This window comes from Thalassophryne amazonica, chromosome 18 (genome assembly GCF_902500255.1).
Source record: "Thalassophryne amazonica chromosome 18, fThaAma1.1, whole genome shotgun sequence".
Taxonomy (NCBI): Eukaryota; Metazoa; Chordata; class Actinopteri; order Batrachoidiformes; family Batrachoididae; genus Thalassophryne; species Thalassophryne amazonica.
Window position 1 is genome coordinate 32383295 of NC_047120.1, and position 19132 is coordinate 32402426.

Sequence of the window (19132 nt, forward strand, 5' to 3'; positions counted from 1 at the left end):
CAAATTTTTCTGGAGAACCCCCATGATGTGACCCCTGAACTGTGACCAGACCCACTTTTCCAGTTTTCACTTTAAACATCTCAGAAGCCACTGACCCAATGAAGCTAAAACTTGGTGTGCATGCTCCTACCCATGAGGACACCAAAGTTTGTTCGAGGCCCTCTGATCCAATTTCAGTTATGGCCACCATGGTGGCCCTCATGAAAATATCATGTCAGCCACTTATGCAGCAGTGGGGGATTTTCAAGATCCGCCGCCATCTTGGAATTGAGACTTCTGGTTAGTGAGCCTCTCGCTCGTGTGTTTGGCGTCATTAGAAACACCTGCTTAGCTGTTTGATTTCTAGGGAGTGACATGGCCACTGGAGGGGAATTCCACGTTGTATAGGAAAGTAATTTTGTTGTCATTGTTTTTGTTAACCCACAAGGAATGAGGAGTGCTGCAGTGGTGTGAATATTGATCTAAAGCCTCGGTCACATGTAACTAACGAAGGACACTGAAGCCAAAATGAATCAAGAAATCTGGACTTACGTTGACTTTCAGAGACATCATTTAACCGTCATCCAGCTTCGTTCCTGTACGAATCACAACGACAATGTTGTGTGGGCCGCCAGAAGAGGAGGTACTGCTGGCCCACCACCAGAGGGCGCCCTGTCTGGAGTGCGGGCTCCAGGCACCAGAGGGCGCAGCCGCCTCACAGGAGCAGCCAGGGTGACAGCTGTCACGCATCACCTGCAACAGCTGTTACCAATCATCTGATGGCAGGAGTATATCAGCAGGACGACGTCTCCACCTCTTTGCCGAGATATCGTTTCTACCTGGAAGGTAACATATCTCAGCTGACGGATTGTATCCTTTTGGATTTTGTGCGTTGTTCTGTGGATTACTTTTCCAACGAGAGGTGGAGGTAGCTTTCCTGCCGTTCGGATTCCTGGGTGCAAACGCGCCCTCATTTAATTGTTCTTTGTTCCTCGCCAGCAGTACCAGGTCCGACACACGGAGGCAGTGGCCACCTGGGAGTTCGGGACTTGGCGGCTCCAGTATTCCCGGGGTCTGGTGGCAGAGGAAACCGTGTGGTTCTGGTTCTACTTTGGAGAGGCGTCTCCTATCTTCGAGCCTGCCCACACGACACCTTTGTGAATTGACTTTTGTCCATTACTGTAATCTGTTGTATTTGTTGTGCACATTCACAACAGTAAAGTGTTGTTATTTGACCTATTCCATTGTCCGTTCATTTGCGCCCCCTGTTGTGGGTCCGTGTACTTACACTTTCCCAACAGGATATCTCGGCCAACGTCATGGATCCCGAGGGGCGTCAACCGGCTGTTGAACGGCCAATGGAAGAACAGGGCGCACAGGCGTCCGCAGGAGGAATGATCGGTGAGTTGCAGCGGATCCTCACCGCTTTCACGGCTCGGTTGGATTTAATGACCGAGCAGAACGTCCTCCTTAACCGCAGGATGGAGGCTCTCGCTGCGCAGGTGGAGGCGCGCCCCCAGGGTGCTGCTGCGGCTCTCCCTCCTGTCGACCCTGTGCGTAACAGTGACGTTCCACAGGTCGTTCAACGACCCCTCCCACCTTCCCCGGAAGCATACATAAGCCCTCCAGAGCCGTACGGAGGTTGTGTGGAGACGTGCGCGGACTTCCTTATGCAGTGTTCGCTCGTCTTCGCACAACGTCCTGTCATGTACGCGACTGATGCTAGCAAGATAGCTTATGTAATAAACCTGCTTCGCGGTGAGGCACGCGCTTGGGCTACAGCGCTCTGGGAGCAGAATTCACGGCTCCTTCAGACATATGATGGGTTTGTGAGGGAGTTCAGAACAGTGTTCGATCACCCAAATAGAGGAGAGACCGCTTCAGCCGTGCTGCTGTCAATGAGACAGGGGCGCCGGAGCGCAGCTGCTTATGCAGTCGACTTCCGCATCGCGGCTGCGAGGTCCGGCTGGAATAGCACTGCCCTCCGCGCCGCCTTTGTAAACAGACTGTCATTGGTTCTAAAGGAGCACCTGGTGGCTAAGGACGAACCGCGGGATTTAGATGGGCTTATTGATCTCGTCATACGATTAGACAATCGGTTAGAAGAACGCCGTCGGGAACGAGACGAAGGGCGTGGCCGGGCACGCGCCGTCCCTCTCCCTTCCGGTTCCGACCGCGTTCCGCCCTCCCCACGCTCCACGGCCCCTGCGCTCCGCGTGGTTACAGCTCCCCCTGCTGACGAAGCTATGGACACGAGCAGGGCCACATTTAGGGCACCAGATAGACAGAGGAGGCTGGCCCGCGGAGCGTGTTTTGTTTGTGGCTCGATAGAGCATCAGGTAAGAGACTGCCCCGAGCGGTTAAACACCAACGCCCGCCCCTAGAAACTGGGCTAGGGGTGGGCCGAGACATTCACGTGGGACACACCCACATTGCCACACGACTCCCAGTTACAATCCTTTATGAGGATTTAACCCTGAAGGCCCCAGCACTGGTGGACACGGGCTCTGAAGGGAATCTGCTAGACAGCAGATGGGCCAGGGAGATAGGGCTCCCTCTGGTGGCGCTTACCTCGCCTGTGCAGGTGCGGGCACTAGATGGCTCCCTACTCCCTCCAATCACGCATAAGACACCACCTGTAACTCTGGTGGTGTTAGGAAATCACCGGGAGGAGATAGAGTTTTTTGTGACTCCTGCTACCTCCCGTGTGATTTTAGGGTTCCCCTGGATGTTAAAACACAATCCCCGGATCGATTGGCCGTCCGGGGTAGTGGTTCAGTGGAGCGAGACCTGCCATCGGGTATGTTTAGGTTCCTCGGTTCCTCCCGGTTCCCAGGCGAAGGAGGAGGTCAGAGTCCCGCCCAATCTAGGGACGGTGCCGGTGGAGTACCACGACCTTGTGGATGTGTTCAGTAAGGATCTGGCGCTCACCCTTCCCCCCCACCGTCCGTATGATTGTGCCATTGATTTGGTTCCAGGCGGTGAGTTCCCGTCCAGCAGGCTGTACAACCTCTCACGACCTGAGCGCGAATCAATGGAGACCTACATCCGGGACTCTTTAGCCGCCGGGTTGATCCGGAATTCCACCTCCCCGATGGGTGCAGGTTTCTTTTTTGTGGGTAAAAAAGACGGCGGACTTCGTCCATGCATTGATTATAGGGGACTGAACGAAATCACGGTTCGTAATCGATACCCGTTGCCCCTATTGGATTCAGTGTTCACGCCCCTGCATGGAGCCCGAATAGTCACTAAGCTAGATCTTAGAAATGCGTATCACCTGGTTCGGATCCGGAAGGGAGACGAGTGGAAGACGGCATTTAACACCCCCTTAGGTCACTTTGAGTACCTGGTCATGCCGTTCGGCCTCACAAACGCCCCCGCGACGTTCCAAGCTTTGGTTAATGATGTCTTGCGGGATTTCCTGCACCGATTCGTCTTTGTATATCTAGACGATATACTCATCTTTTCTCCGGATCCTGAGACTCACGTCCAGCATGTACGTCAGGTCCTGCAGCGGTTGTTGGAGAACCGGCTGTTTGTGAAGGGCGAGAAGTGTGAGTTCCACCGCACATCTTTGCCCTTCCTGGGGTTTATCATCTCCCCCAACTCCGTCGCTCCTGATCCGGCCAAGGTTGCGGCGGTGAGAGACTGGCCCCAACCCACTAGCCGTAGGAAGCTGCAACAGTTCCTCGGCTTTGCTAATTTCTACAGGAGGTTCATTAAGAGCTACAGTCAGGTAGTTAGCCCCCTGACAGCCCTGACCTCACCAGAAGTCCCCTTCACCTGGTCGGATCGTTGCGATGCCGCATTCAAGGAGTTGAAACGGCGCTTCTCGTCTGCACCCGTTCTGGTGCAGCCCGATCCTAGTCGCCAGTTAGTGGTTGAAGTGGACGCCTCGGACTCAGGGATAGGAGCTGTGCTTTCCCAGAGCGGGAAGACCGATAAGGTCCTTCACCCGTATGCCTATTTTTCCCGCAGGTTGACCCCGGCCGAACGGAATTATGACGTCGGCAATCGAGAACTCCTTGCGGTGAAAGAGGCTCTTGAAGAGTGGAGACATCTGTTGGAGGGAACGTCCGTGCCATTCACGGTTTTCACTGACCACTGGAACCTGGAGTATATCAGGACCGCCAAGCGGCTGAACCCCAGGCAAGCCCGCTGGTCACTGTTCTTCGGCCGTTTTGACTTCCGGATCACCTACCTTCCCGGGACCAAAACCAGAGATCGGATGCCTTGTCCCGGGTACATGAAGATGAAGTAAAAACGGAGTTGTCGGATCCACCGGAACCCATCATCCCGGAGTCCACTATCGTGGCCACCCTCACCTGGGACGTAGAGAGAACCGTCCGGGAGGCTCTGGCACGAAGCCCGGACCCCGGAACTGGGCCGAAGAACAGACTCTACGTCCCACCAGAAGCTAGGGCTGCAGTCCTGGACTTCTGTCACGGCTCTAAGCTCTCCTGTCATCCAGGGGTGCGAAGAACCGTGGCAGTTGTCCGGCAGCGCTTCTGGTGGGCGTCCCTAGAGGCCGACGTCCGGGATTATATCCAGGCCTGCACCACCTGCGCCAGGGGCAAGGCTGACCATCGTAGGGCTTCCGGACTGCTCCAGCCGCTGCCCGTGCCCCATCGCCCCTGGTCCCACATCTGCCTGGATTTTGCCACGGGCCTCCCGCCGTCCCAGGGCAACACCACCATCCTCACGATAGTGGACCGATTCTCCAAGGTGGCCCACTTCGTGGCCCTCCCGAAGCTCCCGACGGCCCAGGAGACAGCGGACCTCCTGGTTCACCACGTCGTCCGGCTGCATGGGATCCCAACAGACATCGTCTCCGATCGCGGTCCCCAGTTTTCCTCGCACGTCTGGAGGAGCTTCTGCCGGGAACTGGGGGCCACGGTGAGTCTCTCATCCGGGTATCATCCCCAGACCAACGGGCAAGCACACCGGGCCAATCAGGAGATGGAGCAGGCCCTGCGTTGCGTGACAGCCGCGCACCCGGCGGCCTGGAGTACCCATCTGGCCTGGATCGAGTATGCCCATAACAGCCAGGTGTCGTCAGCCACCGGCCTCTCCCCTTTCGAGGTATGTCTGGGGTACCAACCTCCTTTGTTTCCGGTGGTTGAGGGAGAGGTCGGTGTGCCCTCGGTCCAGGCCCACCTACGGAAGTGCCATCGGGTGTGGCGTGCCGCCCGTTCTGCCTTGCTGAGGGCCCGGATGAGGACGAAGGCCCATGCAGACCGTCGGCGGACCCCGGCCCCTACGTACCGGCCAGGGCAGGCAGTGTGGTTGTCTACCAAGGACATACCCCTTCAAGTGGACTCCCCTAAACTGCAGGACCGGTATATCGGTCCGTTCAAGATCATCAAGGTCATCAGTCCAGCCGCAGTGAGGCTTCAGCTTCCGGCCTCACTGCGGATCCATCCCGTTTTCCACGTGTCCCGGATCAAGCCCCATCACACCTCACCCCTCTGTACTCCCGGTCCAGCACCACCTCCTGCCCGTATCATCGATGGCGAGCCAGCTTGGACTGTGCGCCGGCTCTTAGATGTCCGTAGGATGGGCCGGGGCTTCCAGTATTTGGTGGACTGGGAGGGGTACGGACCTGAAGAACGCTCCTGGGTGAAGAGGAGCTTCATCCTGGACCCGGCCCTCCTGGCCGATTTCTACCGCCGCCCACCCGGACAAGCCTGGTCGGGCGCCAGGAGGTGCCCGTTGAGGGGGGGGTCCTGTTGTGTGGGCCGCCAGAAGAGGAGGTACTGCTGGCCCACCACCAGAGGGCGCCCTGTCTGGAGTGCGGGCTCCAGGCACCAGAGGGCGCAGCCGCCTCACAGGAGCAGCCAGGGTGACAGCTGTCACGCATCACCTGCAACAGCTGTTACCAATCATGTGATCGGCAGGAGTATATCAGCAGGACGACGTCTCCACCTCTTTGCCGAGATATCGTTTCTACCTGGAAGGTAACGTATCTCAGCTGACGGATTGTATCCTTTTGGATTTTGTGGATTACTTTTCCAACGAGAGGTGGAGGTAGCTTTCCTGCCGTTCGGATTCCTGGGTGCAAACGCGCCCTCATTTAATTGTTCTTTGTTCCTCGCCAGCAGTACCAGGTCCGACACACGGAGGCAGTGGCCACCTGGGAGTTCGGGACTTGGCGGCTCCAGTATTCCCGGGGTCTGGTGGCGGAGGAAACCGTGTGGTTCCGGTTCTACTTTGGAGAGGCGTCTCCTATCTTCGAGCCTGCCCACACGACACCTTTGTGAATTGACTTTTGTCCATTACTGTAATCTGTTGTATTTGTTGTGCATATTCACAACAGTAAAGTGTTGTTATTTGACCTATTCCATTGTCCGTTCATTTGCGCCCCCTGTTGTGGGTCCGTGTACTTACACTTTCCCAACAGACAACTTCAAGTCGTCCGTATTCCCTTTTGTTTTCTGTCTTGACGGTTCCTCATCATTTGCGTAATTCTGTACCGTCAGCGTTCCTGACTGTCATCCAACTTCATCCAACCTCCCAAGTCCTACATCTTGCATGAACGTTGTAGACACACAAACGGCTGTGTCGGACTTGGGAGGTTGGACGAAGTTGGACAACTGTCAAATGGAACACTGACTGTACGGGAATTACGCAGACGATGAGGAACCATTCAGACAGAAAGCAAACCGGAATACCTACGATTTGAAGTTGGCGTCAGGATTCCTACAGGAACAAAGCTGGATGACGGTTAGATGATGTCTCTGGAAGTCAACGTAAGTCCAGATTTATTGTTTTGTTTTGGCTTCAGTGTCCTTTGTTAGTGTCTCGTGACCGGGGCTTTGTTGCTAGGAAAGTCCAGTGACCAAAATACCAACATTCTGTGTGCAATGAACATCTTTTCACTATTATTTGATTTCTTTATGTGACTGACATCGTTATTCAAGCATTCAAAAGGCGATTCCTACCTACACACAACTCCAACCACACACGAGAAAGTTTCTTGACAGTTCTTGTTATTGAAAGAAACCGCGTCTCTCTAACTAGATAGAGTTGTGACGTCATCACGCATACGCGTAGGCGCTGTATAGCGGGATCTTGAAAATCCCCCATTGAGCTGAAATTTGCTACATGGGTAGCAATCAGGAAGCCCAATAATATATCAGAAAGGCTTTGTGAAATGTTCAGTTTTGACCTTGAAGAGACCCCTGGACTGTACACGCGGCCACTTTTCTAGTTGTTACTTTAAACATCATCTTCTCCAAAACCACAGAATCAATGGAGCCAGAATTTGTTGTGCTTGTCCCTACCTATGAGGATGCCAAAGTTTATTTGAGGCATTCCGATCTGATTTCAAATATGGCCACCATGATGGGCGTCTTGAAAATCACATATATGCATTATTGTTATTTATGTTATTTCGTGTTATGTTATTATGTTATTTATGCATTATTTAAGCTGGAAATTGTTACATGGGCAGCAGTCAGCAAACCCAAAAATTAAATCTGATGGATTTGGGGAATTTTTAGCTCATCTGGAGCAATGATCTAGTGAGCTTGTGTGGTGGGTCGCCTGTCTGTCAGCGGCGACATCAGTGGTGGTGTGTGTAGACATCGTCTCTGAAATTGCTGACCAATGAAGCTGGTGTCCTATAAGGAGGTCAAGGTTTGTTCAAGGCATTCCAATCTGATGTCAAACATGGGTGCCGTGGTGGCTGTATGAAAATGCCACCTAGAGCCATTGGTCAGCAGTGTCTAAAAATTTTGAGCTGAAATTTGGTCCAGTGGCAGCCAGTAGGTAGCTCCAAAACTTATCCAAGGGGTTTTTAAGGGTTTTTTTTTTTTGTTGTTGTTGTTTATTTTTTTTAGCTTGATACAACCTTTGGAGTTTGGCCATGCCTACTTTTCTAGCTGAAACTGTGATGTCTTGTATCATCCAGGCGAGCTGCAGTGTCCTTGGCACTTTCTTCCCCTTGTGCTGCTGCACGTCTGTCATTTATGGCTGACGCAAAAATGTGATTATGACAAATCAAATGATGCAGACGCCTTTTGACATGTTGACTTGCACCAATGTCTAATAAAACTGCATTGCCTCTGCTGCACAAAATGTTTGAATCATAATAAAGTAGAAAAAGAAAATTGAGGACTCTATGGTTACAACAAATGTCAAAAACCACAAATAAATTGTCAAAAACCACAAATAAATATCAGCGTATTCAAATTTATGCTGTGCTTGGCATTTTCTATACACATTCATGTACATAGTAGTTTGGTGGGAAAGCTGGCAGGCTATACACCTGAGGTTGGTCTTTCAGTGCAAATTAGTGTAATACACATAGTATCTTGCACGGTTTCTCCCATGTCTATCCAATCTGGCTTTGAAGGTATTGTGTTTTTCTGCAGATACAACTTCTTAAGGGAGTTGATTCCACTCATTAACCACATGCTGGGAGAAGAAATGAGATTGTACTGAGCCTGCTGCCCCCTTTACATGCTGTCATTTCTCTAAGCACAGAGTGTGTCCTCTAGTCTTAGCATTTTGTTTCAAAGGCATCATCTTCTCACACTCTGCATTATAATCCCTATGAAGAAATGTAGAAACTTGTATCATGTCTCCTCTCAGTCTGCAAAATACTAATGTAGGCAAATCCAGTATCCTCAATCTTTCCTCATAAGGTGAATGTTGGAACCAATTTTATGGCATGCCTTTGCACAGCTTCTATGGGATCTATGTCACAGACACATTATGTTGTCCATGCTAATGTGGCATATTCCAACTTTGTTAGAATCAGACCCTTTATATCGGGAGCTGAGCATATTAGAATAGAATAGTCTTGTATGGGGGGGTACAACACAGTTGGGGATGCTCTTGCAGAGCTACTGTACACCACAAAAAATTGTTTAAATATGAAATATGTACTGTATTCTAATCAGTACAAAATCAGTATCATATTAATAAAGGTATTAATCCAGTGACACATGGAAGTAAGCACTGGAAATTATAAGGAAAAAGACCACTTTAGACTTACTCTTTGATTTGGACATTTTGCAGGTGGTCAAAAGAAGTAAATATGAAAAGTAAAACTGATTCTAAACACAGAACGAGGTTTGCAAGGGGAAAAAAAAATTATTACAGTGCAGCAGAGCGAGCCGAATACGCGTCTACTCACTAAATGCAATAGCGGAAGTGTCCAGTCTGACACAGTTCTTTAACAGGGATTCATGTTCCATAATACATTAGAATAAGCCCAAAGTGGCATTGCTTACCTCCAAACGCATATATTTCTGGGGGAAAAAAAAAACAGGTTTCTTAGGTTTTTTGCTACTATTTTGTAGCACATTAGTGCTGCTTCTGCTACACTTTTTTTCATCACTGGGGCCAGCACCACCATCGCAGAAAGCGCTTGCATAGAAGAAGCCCAGAAGGAAAAGCCAGCTGTTGACAGCATAGCACAACTTTCCGGTTTTGAACTGATATGACAGAACACAACAAATAGTGAACCAGACTTAAAGTTCATATTGGTATATTTATCCATTATGCCACATACCGCTATCAGACATGTTGATTTTGTTTTTAACTCGCAAAGTTAAACGTTCCTGTGGCCTGTCTCATGAGAGCCTCGAGCACACCTTTGAACTTTTGCGATAGCTTGAAGACACGGAAGTAGCAATGAAACAAACCGAACTCAACTGACTTACAACATTAAAATCAAACCATCAACTGGTTCACAGTGCACTGAGATCAATTCAAGGAGCAGTCTGTCAACATAGTCATAACTTTAAAATCAAATTTCCATTTGTCTCTTAATTGTTACACCCCTAATCTTTGTATATAAGTAAAATCTGACATTGATTTGTAGATTTTCTATGAATGTAACACATTCTACATGGGAAAGGTTGTATTGAAGGAACACAATATTCAGAGGTGCGAGTCAGAACACGACTAGTGTTAAAGTGAAAATATGTCTCTCGTTGAGGCAAATATTTCACATCCAACGTTTTAAGTAACTGAGGTTACAGAGGACAGCATTGTGGGTTTTTTTTGAAGGAGGGGACAATGTCATGTGTAACAGTCTGCTGGATATGATTTTGTGTGTGTGTGTGTGTGTGTGTGTGTGTGTGTGTGTGTGTGTGTGTGTGTGTGTGTGTGTGTGTGTGTGTGTGTGTGTGTGTGTGTGTGTGTGTGTGTGTGTGTGTGTGGTGTCAGCTTGCAGGCTGAGTGATTATTAAGCATTGTTGATTTTGGGCTCTATGGCTGCGTTTGTGTCATCCTGTCCAATTTACGCAGTAAAGTCTGTGACAGTGTCATGCTTATGTGTTGCAGTGATTTGTGTGTCATGTGTGTGATGTGAGTGTTGCACTGTTACTTGTTAGATGAATGTGTGTTTGAACGTGTAGTGCGCCTGCAGAGTCTGACCCCTGGCGTGTCGCCCCAGGCCTGTGCGGGGGGAGAGGAGGAGAGTGATGAGGGAGGTGGCAGCACGGCGGCTCACCTGCTGGAGGCTCTACGGCAGTTCCGCTTGCACCACCGGGGGCAGTACCGCACAGTGCTGGAGGAGTCCCTCGCCACGTACCACCTGCGGGGAGACTGCACCGCAGAGGGAGCAGGGGGTGCCAGGAGGACTTCCTATGATGACGACGACGACAACCAGGATCAGCCCGCCTCCCCTCCCTCTCCCCCTTCACCCCCGCCCTCACCCGCCACTGCTGAGCCAGAAGCCAGCCAAGATGCACCCAACCCTGAATCCAGTCCCTATTCTGACTGAGCACAGTGGCCCTGCCCACATAGCCGTCCATCCCAGTGCTCCACTCAGATGTGCTCTGACTGCTCCTCCTTCACCCCCCCATCACAGAACTTGAACAGGCACTTCAGCCACCGTTACGTCAGTCACCTTCTTCAACTACAGCCACTGCAGCCAGTCACGTCTTAAGAATGCACTGTTAACAAGTGTGGCTCTTTTGTCTGTTCAAGTTCCGTCTCCCACCCACACGTGTGCAAAGATGGTTGACAGAAAAATAAACATTTGCACTCCACTGCTTCAGTTTTCCAGTACTGATTCTGGCTGATTCCTGCTTGCCCTCCCCCCCAAAAAGAAAACCCCACCCTCACCCACTCCTGCTTCCAGCGGACAGAGGGAGGGAGATTAGACCTCCCGGATTGTACCTGTTACCACCTCAGAACACTCGGTGTTATCCTGAAGCTTCCGCCATCTACAGACTCAGAACACACACTTTTGTGTATGTGTGCGTGTTTGTATGCGTCTGCGTGAGTTTGTGATTGACTACTAAAACTAGTCATCACTACTGAAACTTGTATTTTTGGTAACTGGTGGTATTTCAGTGTTAACCCAATGTCAGCAGGCTTAAGCTGTGTAAACCAATCTGGTTATTAACTCCCAGACCGAACAACACAGGGCTTAATGCAGAATTTAAGTCAGTTGGTTCATTACTTTGCACCACTACAACTTACTACGCCACGAACAAGAGTTTTTTGTTTGCTATTACTCAAATGGATATCATTTTGTTGAGAACACTCAGGAAAGTAAAATGAATTGTGATGGGATACAACTTCCCGAGCTATAAGAATGTTTTGAAAATGTGCTTTAGAGATAACAAGACCAAAAAGCTAATGGACACTCTAGCACCCTGTAACACATGTAATATACATATGACTTTTGCCAAATAAAAAACAAAATTGAGTGAAAAATGGAAGGAAAAACTTCGGTATACAGCAAAATTGTCATGTTTATCTTAAGGGTGGCGCCAGAGGGATGCTTGTGTTGTTACCAAAATCAGATGATTAATAATAATTTAATCATTAAAATTTTCTGAACAACTCTACCATAGTGGGCGTCGCAGCAAGTTAAGATGATTTGAACCCTGTCTGTGGGCTATTGCTTTTTTGTTTGTTCATTTGCTTGTTTTTAGTGTGGCTAATAATTATTTTCAAATATCTTTTATTAAAAGCATTTATTCAACTGTAACTGAATGGCAACCAAACATTAATAGAATACATTATATTCTGTCATTCATATACAGAAAGCTTGTTTTTGAGTTGGCCACATGATAACTCTGGGAAGACTTCATTGGGACTGAGCTAGGCTAGCTAGGTTGTTACATCATGCAATCGCTACATGGATGAGTTAAGAGTTGCTCCAGTGGAGTTCATTTCTCTTGCAGCTGATTTAAAACTATATCTGTTTTATGTTTTATTTTATTACATTTGCTTTTTAAACATGTACCATCACTGGGTTTTTAAAGATTTAAGTCATTATTTTTTTGGCACTGCTATAATTTTATCCCTTTGCATTTAAATAAGTCTGTAATAAATCCATAATATGATATTGCCACTGTGATGAACATTTGCGCTGTCTGGAAAAAATTAGTTACTAGAACTGTTACTACATAAACTACTTTCAGTAGCAACCTATATAGTCTATGGTAGCGACAGTAGCGACATCATACATCAAGTGGGGCTCCCCCCGACTTGTGCGAGGGATGCTGGGAAGCACATGGCGACAACCAGTCAGAGTACAGAAAGGCATGGCGACGTCAGCTGGCTGCTCGCTCAAACAAAATAAACCAAGATGGTGGAAAGCCCTCCATAACATCTTATTTCAGTATAAGACTTAGACTTCTTTTTGTTGTCATTCAGTAAAAAACATCACAGACAGTGTCACAGAACGAAATATTGATAAATCTGTTTCTTGTATATTTTGCAAAAGTTAGTGAGAAACACTTTTAAATCTAAAAAATGCACTGTTTTTGAAACCAGTTAACACCTCTGAAGTGATTTACAAGACATCTAACATGTTAGGATGCACACCCTGTGTACGAGCATCATTCAAGGTCAAAGGTAACCTTAAAATCTCATGCATGTGCACATGCACTTCCTCCTGTAGACAGCATTAAAAGGAAAATGAAATATTCACTATGGAATCCCTCCCCTAGGTAAATATGTCCTCTTCATTAAAATTTAAAAAATTTTATCACTTTGGTGAAATTTGAAATGCTGTACATCTTTAAAAACAAACAAAAAAACCTTGCTAGCTATGTAGCTGCTATGATTTTGAATCCCATTTACCTCCATCATCTCAAACGTCATCAGTATCACCATAGTTGAACTTGTTCTAAGATATGAACACAGATTCATTTTTTTTTTTCTTTTTCACTTAAATCTCTTGCCGTTACAAACTAATACCAGTGAGCGCTAAACTTATCAGGCTCAACAAAACATTGTGTGCAGTGTTCAGTAGTTAAAACTAGATGTCGTATTTCATTTTCATTGTTGGGTGTGCACAGTACCCAACACTGGAAAAACTAGTACAAATGTTAGCTTGTTTAATGTGTCTTGAAAACTAGACTAGCATCTTCATTGTTAAAAAAGTAAACATTGCGCGAAATCCCCCCCCACCCCCCACGTTTGCATTCCTGATTCACAGCAGTGCCAAACCTGACCAGCTATTCAACATGTAACGGCACGACTATTCCAGTGGTGTCACAAGAAGAAAGTTTGACTTGTTGGTGATGAAAGGTCACAGAATCACCAACGTGATCCTTTAAGGAACATGAATCCCTCTCCAGATTTAACTTTGTCATATAAATGTTGACACTTTTCACATGAGATGGGCCAAACGTTACTGTCAGTCCTTGGTGCTGCCTTCAGTTTGGCTATTGAAATTCAATGCAATGAGTTCACACAGGGTGTGCAGTCCAGACAATCATAGCAGGTAACAATGAATGTGTTAAGGTGGTGTTCACAGGTTGTGAGATTGTCAGTTCAAAATGACACATAATGCAATCACAGACTCTTACCTCATTATGAAAGACTGACTCGAACCAACTTGTGAACTTTGGCGTTTGCCCTAATTAGTAAAGTAGGTAGAGACGGGGTTGTGAGGCTGCATAATGTGCCCAATAATGGTAATGCAAGCACCGCCCTTCCTTTCAATATCTGAGGCACTTAACTATTTGGGTGGGTGCTGAACACTGTATGTATGTATGTATGTGTGTCTGCGTATGCAATGTGAGTTGTATTTGTACATAATTACTTGGGATGAATCAGTCCCACACGGTTTAAAAAGAGAGTTGAGAATTGAACGAATAAAAACAATTTGTTATAAAGCTATGATTTGTTTGTTTCACTGTAATCTAACTTCAGTTTTTTGTGGTTTTTACTCATTTACAGTCACAATCCACTGCAAAAGACGGCAAAGGTCATGCGTTTCATATACGAGTATGTTTTGTCTCCCAAGAACGTGCATCTCACTTATTGCCTTGAATAGTTCTGTGTCCTGATTTGACATTTGTGTTGGTGTAACTGAGCTCTAAAAAGTCAATTTTCACCATATCATTTCTACAGTAGTAAGCAACACCCCCCTCCCCCAAAATCATGTGGTAACATAATGTACATTTTAATGCATTGTTGTTTATGTAATGAAAGTGCAAGTGTCAAAATTAGAGATATTAATGTGTTTTATAAAAACTACAGTGGCTTTCAGTTATTTTCAGAATGTATTGAAGATAAGTGGCTGAGTTTCTGCATTTTCATTTTTTTCCCCACTCTTGGGTTATATCATCTAAAGCGGCATTGGTGATGTTTTTGAAACCATGAATGTGTTGGGGATATGATTATTTGTCAAGCTTGTGGTTGTCCCATGAGGTTACAACAAACTCTAGCTCAAAGAAAATAAACAAATGTTAACTCACACCCATAATGACCCAGAATTTCCTTTGTCACACCATTATGGTCTTATTATGGCCCTCAAGGTCACCTGACATGAACTTCATTCAGCATCTGTGGGACAAATTATTTATATCAGGGATAGACACTGACATTTTTGCGCACTGGCCCCAGCGGCCACTAAAGCCCTAAATTTGGTGACGAGTGCGTTTTTAGTGGCCGTAACGTAAACCTATTTAAAAAAAATAATTCAGAAAAAATAATTTTGCACTAGTGTCTTTTTTTTTTTTTTTTGCACTAGTGATTATTCAAGAACTGAAAACACATCAACCAAAAGAAAATACACAATTATTGAATGATAATTCAAATTATAATGTTTAGTGATGTAGCTGCAGCTGTCCATTATCAGTGTTGTCCATTTTTCCATGTATTGTGATGCTGTGTTTCCTGAAGGCGTTGTTGACAAATAAGCTAGACATCTCAGCTAGCCAAGGAAACCACTGACTCACACTGTGAAACATCTCCTTTTTAGACATGTCATGTTCTAGCTGCAAACTGCTGCCTCTATTCATTTTCAGTAGGCTAAATAAACCCATACATGAATAGCCATTGTATATTGATAGGTACTGGCTAGCCAGTGACAGGTACCATATTTGCACATTACTGCATGGTTAGCAGTAGGTTTGTTTGTTTATTTTAGTATTTTGAACTAAAAAGTGCTAAGTATTGGGATGTTTGTGGAACCATTAGTTAATACTGCATTTGTGAAGGCTTGTGGCACCATGGCCACAAAGGGCCACCTACATGGGATATTTGATGGCCACACGCAATGTGTGCCCAATACACATTGTTTACATAGCAAATATAATTGTGCACATCTTTGCTGTGGGCATATTTGCCTTACAGTGAGGACTGGTCAGTCACGGTGCTGGTGGACTGCTGTCATAAGGCAGCAGAAAAACCTTTTGCACCATTGGGCACCAAAAACCTAGTCTAAAGTCAAACAGTGTTGCTTATTCATGTGGCGCATTATTTAGATGCGCTTTTCATAAGCTCGTTCATAACGTGTGTACACTCTGCTTTTACAGAACAAAACTGAATTGACATAAACGTTAACACTAATGGAACAATGCAAAACGCCGCCTTCTGCTGCCCCTGTCGTTGATGTAGGTATTGCAACTTGCAGTCTCACCTTTAGATGTCCAAAATCTACATAATTCAAATTCAAGAGGTGGAACTATAGTACCACTTTCATTCAGCAGAGGGTGCAATGTATTGTAGACCTAATCTGAGTATTACATGACATCACCTCTGTTTCAGACACAAGAAAAACAAATGGACTGTTTAAAAAAAAAAGAAAGTGTTGTGCATTTTTTGTAAATGTTTTATGGTACGCAGCCTCTAGAAGGGTATTATTTAACTTCCCCCAGTGTAGTCTTACAAAAAGCACACAAACGTTACAGTATATTATGCAAATAATGAATGTTTGAGTTCAATGGTATAAATATTTTATGAGATGAAAGCTTTTGCCGAATTAAATACAGTATTCGTTCCATTGAAAAAATGTAAAAACATTCATTATTTGTTTTATATAATGGCTGAAATAGATCCTTGTCATTTTATATTATATTAATTTACAAACAACAAAAAAGGGACTTGCGTTTTGGTACCTCCTCAGTGCAGCAAAAAAAAAGTCAAATTAATCCAGCTTTGGTGCGTCACTACTGCTTTGGCATCAACGATCCAAAATGAACTTAAATATGAGTCTAAAAATAACGCAGGAAAATGCTTGTGCGTGCGTGCACTACCAAAAAAAAAATACTGTGTATTTCCTCAGTGCAGCGAAAAAGGTCATGTCAGACGGCTTACAGCACAGTGGATTTCGTGTGTGTGTGTGCGTGCGCGCGCGCAGAAATGGTACCAAACATATGGAACAAAATTTGCACTCTAAATGAAATGCAACACAAATGGGATGAATAATCCATGTCATGTGACATACAAAGCACCAATCAATTGACAAGGATCCACTCAGCCGTTATATAATGTAGAATCAAAGTTTGTACGTATTGTGTTATGTATAGAATTGGCACTCATGTATCGGGATATAAGTACGAGTATATTGCCCCAGCTCCGGGATTCATGTAACATCATGCACTTTTTCACACAAAACTAAATTATGTTGCTTATTTAAATATAGTTTATTGTCTTGAAACAGTCGTGATTATAAGGAGAAACTGTTGCGCTGAAGGTGTTGGTGACAATGACTGCCTTAAATGTTGGTTAGAATGTACAGCAGAGACACAGTTTGACTTCACACCTCCTCTGTTTTTCAGTCTGACGGTTCTTTTCATGATTCTCTGTAAGGTGAGTCATCAGAGCTCGGGTTCCTGATTTTGTTCACAGGTTGGGCTGGGAAATCTTGCTGTGGTCGTCCTGTTCCATCCTTTTGAGTGGATGGTGACACCAGTAAAGTTCAACTGCATTCATCCAAAATCTATTTAGAGCATCTGGATCTGCATCTTAACTGGTGCACAGATTGTAACATAACACGTCTGTCTCCATCTCTCTGCCTTTTTCTTTTCTCACACCCAGAGCACCGGTGAGCTGGAAGACCCCTGGTAGCCATGGCAACAACCCCTCTCCCCCTCCCCGTCTCCTCCCGGTAACCGGTGCAGCCACACCCAGAGGAGTGTCTCCATTGCGCCATGTCTTTCTCCACTACGAGGACATGTGGTGTGTGTCGGAGTGCGTGAGTGTGTGTGTATGTTGGTTGTGTGTTTACAGCAGCGGGACAAAAATAAATCTTTCAAAAGAAATTAAACGCCACAATAACAACTCCACACACACACACACACACACACACACACACACACACACTGCTTTAAACCTGGAGGAAATCACTATTCAGAAATGTTGAGATTTTATGAACTAAAGCATTGTGATGGTAGAGATAATTTTTACCATTGAGGTGTTGCTTTTCCTTTTTTTTTCCTCCCCCTTTTCTTGAATGTTGACAGCAAACATCTGACTTTAAACTTTAAAATGAAACAAGTGTGCAAGAGTCTGTGCGTATGTTTGGAAGAGGTCAAAGAGAAGAAAAAGGTGCACAAAGACTTTATACCTAATTGTTCTTATCCTGGATTTTTTTTTGTGCACTTCTGGGTTTGATAATTGCCCAACACCTTTGCTTCTCCCCCTCTTAAATGACACACACACAGACGCAGAAACCATAAATACCCCAAACACACCCCCTTGTCCAACTGCACGTATGTGACGTGCCCCCTTCGCAGGGCACTGCATGAGGTAGTTTCTTTCTACATCAGTTTTCTCGTCGACTTGGAGGGACAGACATCGGTTGAGACTGCGACTCTGAAGGGACTCTGATTGGCTTCTTTTTTTCTTGTTGTTGCTGTGGATACTCTTGATTTGACGACGATAATCATGATGAGAATGTTTGGGGATACAGTGGAAGCTAGGCTCACGGAAGCAGATAGGGACACTGTTGTGTCACTGATTGGACCTTGCTGTAGGACAGTTGGGTTCGGGTTATGGGGGTGGCCTAACTTAGCAGGACACATTGGTCAGTTTGCTTACCACCTCCGCCCCACCATCATGATTGGAAGCGCACACGATGGCGGACTGTCCTGATTTTTTTTTTTTTTTTTTTTTAAATGTCCATGAGGTTACTAGCTGCTCGCTGTGTAGAGTGAGTGAACACCCTGTTTTAACCCTAATCCTGGTTCTCAGACTGCATTGGTAATGTTTGTATTGCTGTTGTTTGATTGCACTCACATTTGATTACAGAAAGCGTCTATATATGAAATAAAATACCTGCCAAGGGCTGCTGGTGAGTGTGTATTTTAATAAAAGTCATTTCTGGCTGTGGTCTACATTTGCCTCATTAATGGGGCACTTCTGTATTTCATAATTATTACTGTTTTAAAAACTGAGCACAGACATGTACAATATAGAATAGACAATTGCATGATATCCAGTTCTTTACTGAAGCCAGACAATCCGAGCAGATTTGCCCTGACAGACATTTACAACCATTATCGGGGGTCCAGATATCCATTTCTATAAAGTCGAATTAGCTTTGGTTGACAGACTTCTCAACGCATCTGCCATCCCTGTTGCTTGTGCATCTTTTCCTACCGCACCTTTTCCCTTACAGTCAACTTTCTGTGAATATGCTTTGATACACCACTTTGTGAACAGCCAGCCCTTTGAGCAATGACCTTCTGTGACTTGCCCTCCTTGCGGAGGGTGTCAGTGAGTGTCTCCTGGACAACTGTCAAGTCAGCAGTCTTCCCAGTGATTGATTGCATGTATTGAGCTAGACTGAGAGACTCATCGTATTTATATTGCATAAATAGCAAGTTAGTCAAACTTGTAATAAAATATTTAATATTTTCATACTTTTCTGAGATGTAGGCTGTAATTATCTAAATTAAAATAAAAAAAAATGCTTGAAACTTTAGTTGATAACCTTAATGAG

The 19132-nt window shown here is 45.8% G+C and overlaps 1 protein-coding gene across 2 annotated transcripts in view; it reads left to right on the forward strand.

Annotated features, from left to right (window-relative positions):
* ppm1bb (protein phosphatase, Mg2+/Mn2+ dependent, 1Bb) overlaps nt 1–18476 on the forward strand; it is a 133822-nt gene extending 115346 nt beyond the window's left edge. The window contains exon 6 of one of the 2 annotated variants that reach the window (XM_034193143.1): nt 10388–11635. In XM_034193143.1, the coding sequence (XP_034049034.1) occupies nt 10388–10717 (330 nt within the window). In that variant the 3' untranslated portion in view covers nt 10718–11635. Of the gene's footprint in view, nt 1–10387; nt 11636–17226 lie in introns of those variants that run through there. The other variant, XM_034193144.1, reaches the window with a different exon arrangement.
* The last annotated feature ends 656 nt before the right edge of the window (nt 18477–19132 follow it).